This window comes from Drosophila eugracilis, unplaced genomic scaffold (assembly GCF_018153835.1).
Source record: "Drosophila eugracilis isolate 14026-0451.02 unplaced genomic scaffold, ASM1815383v1 contig_2147, whole genome shotgun sequence".
NCBI lineage: Eukaryota > Metazoa > Arthropoda > Insecta > Diptera > Drosophilidae > Drosophila > Drosophila eugracilis.
Genome location: NW_024573030.1, coordinates 2,554,655 through 2,557,133, shown reverse-complemented (window position 1 = coordinate 2,557,133; position 2,479 = coordinate 2,554,655). Strand labels below are relative to the sequence as shown.

The 2,479-nt window shown below is 37.6% G+C and overlaps 1 protein-coding gene across 2 annotated transcripts; it reads right to left on the bottom strand.

Moving 5' to 3' along the window:
• Positions 1 to 380: 380 nt before the first annotated feature.
• LOC108104944 (ras-interacting protein RIP3) lies at positions 381 to 1,562 on the bottom strand. 2 transcript variants are annotated; one of them, XM_017211308.1, is made up of 2 exons: positions 1,430 to 1,562; positions 381 to 1,368 (listed from the first exon to the last, which is right to left on the bottom strand). In XM_017211308.1, exon 2 carries the CDS (start codon positions 1,336 to 1,338, stop codon positions 652 to 654), a length of 687 nt encoding a protein of 228 aa, XP_017066797.1. In that variant the 5' UTR covers positions 1,339 to 1,368; positions 1,430 to 1,562; the 3' UTR covers positions 381 to 651. The 2 variants fall into 2 exon arrangements, with proteins under 2 accessions (XP_017066797.1, XP_017066798.1); XM_017211309.1 differs by having other exon boundaries at positions 381 to 1,342.
• Positions 1,563 to 2,479: the final 917 nt, after the last annotated feature.

Genomic DNA, 2,479 nt, shown 5'->3' with positions numbered 1-2,479 from the left:
TTCCTTTCTTGGGAATGGGACGTTGTTTGCTTTTTGTGGGCGTCGCTCCTGCTGCCACTTAGTAACTCACCCGCAGTTTATTATTTTCAAAATATTTAAATTTTTTGGTAATAAGCGAAAAATGGTTTTAATATAACCGAATGGGCGTACCAAAGCGGACGTGCCTGTTGACGACGACGATGATGATGATAATGATGATGATGACGACGATGATGTTTTGTAGGTAATCCACCTGGCAGAGGATGAAGGTGAAACAGGATAGAGTTTCAGGGACATTACTGGGATGATTGGTTTACTCAGCAAGTAACGGATTATCCCGGTTATAAAGTCACTTTATATGTAAATATAAAAATACAATTTAAATGAAACACTGCTAGTAATACCTTTCCTAAATATTTTTGCATGTTCTTTATTATGCGTTACATCCCGAAATTTTTCCGAAAACCATTTCATTCGATTTACCTTATAGTGCTTTCAAGTCACATGGATATTATTGGTATCCACATCTGAACGAATTCAACAAATGTAAATTAAGACGGAATCGGAAATACTGAGATCATTCAATTAAGTTTGACTCTGGTCGACTGGGATAAATCATAAGTAGTTGGTATTTTTCGAGGGATCACTGCCTTGATTGACTATGGGCTGAGATTATTGGTCCTTGGGTGGTGTCACATTCCTGCCCCAATAGTTTTGCTGACCTCTCCTTTGTGATTGCCTTTGCTGACGTTGCTCTTGCTGCTGTGCCTGCTTCTGCTGACGTTCATGTTGCTGTTGCATTTGAATCCTTTGCAAATGTTTATGGCGATTCCGTAAGGTATCAGAGACTGGCCACGCCTCACTGCGAGGCGCCAACTTTTGATCACCGCCCATGGTAGTGATACTTCGCTTGTAGGTCTTAACTGTTTCCTCCCAATCGCGACCCATGACCTCACGGGATATCTCATCTGGACTGCGCATAAATTGTTTTCGCAGCGACGTTGGTTCAGTTGGACGAAAATTTGGTCGATAAGCGGAAGGATCACGTGGATTTAACCATTTCGTATCCATATAACTGCGATCACGCCACATATTATCCTCGCGATTGATACGGCGTTCAAGTGCACCGGTATTTGTGCCACGCGAATAGGAACCCGCATCGTTCAATACCGTCGATGTGGCACTTGCACGCGGTGTCGTCACCCTAGGTGTCTTAAAGCCACTGCTACCACTATCATCCTGATCCCAACTATCCGAGGAATTGTTCCTTGTAAAATCCCGCCAACTGCCGCCAATCAATCCACAAAAACGAGGACGCACAATATGGCTACTTATCCAGGAAAATGATGAACGCTGCATAATTCTATAACAAGTTGTAAATTTACTTTTCTATAAAATCGAGAGATAATTTGGCATTAACACTTCTAAAACGTCTAAATAGAAAACTTACCTATTAACAAAAAACTATTGATTTCCCTTACAAAAGATAATGTCACCATATGACTGGTTAAATTTAGAATTTAAGCAAAGGATTTTACTGTAAGATTTAGGCTCTGATCTTGACGGTTCGAATTTCTAAAGTTGAATGACAAAAACCCAGAACCTGTCTCGAACAACTTTAAATTTTAGGCAACACTAAAATCAAGGCTACCTGATGCCACAAAATAAACATTCACAAATATTACTAAGTTTTTCATTTTATAAATCAATATTTTATTAATATTTACTTAATATTTACTTAATATTTTCAGATAAGAACTGAAATTGAATTGAAAGAAGGCGAAATATTACACATGAATATATAAAAGTTAAACAACAAACGTGGTAAGTTAAGATATCAAAAATTCAATGTAAATCCATTCAAGCTCTTTAAGACGTGTTGGTGTTATAAACCAACTTATTCATACATTCCTTTTTATATTAACAACAAAGCAATGATTGTTCATATACATTTTTCGCATGTATGTGAGTATAATTATAGAGACGGGGCTCTAGAAGCAATTACAATTTTGTGGCAGCACATTCGCTTACAAACAAATTTGAACTGAATCCCGGCCACTACTGGCGACTATTAACTGCCTGAGTTGGTACTTTCGAGCCACCCTTCTTCGACTTAAACGTTGACACTTGAACTCTTTTTGATTTCGCATACGAGTATGTGCGTGGTCCCTGAACAATGGCACAATTATGTTAAATATCGACAAGTGGCCATCCAACCTGCCTGCCTTTTGTTGTTGTGAAATATTAAACACTCGTGAGCGGCCACCAACAATCGAAATACTCGCTGGAAAATTAAAATTAAAAATGGGAAAATTTTCAAAAAAAGAGGTTGAGGGCCTTGCTTATGGTAAATGTGAAAAATGCAGTTAAATGCAAACCAAAAAGTGACTTAAATCACTTAAAAATAAAAAGTTTTCTTAGGCTATTAATTCTTTAAAAAATATAAAGTAAAGTCTAGAACAGAAACAGATTAAATTCTTCTACTCTAAAGGCCACTTTA

Excerpts from the sequence above, each read along its gene's own strand:
- LOC108104944 (XM_017211308.1), bottom strand. The coding sequence starts at position 1,338 with ATGCAGCGTTCATCATTTTCCTGGATAAGTAGCCATATTGTGCGTCCT.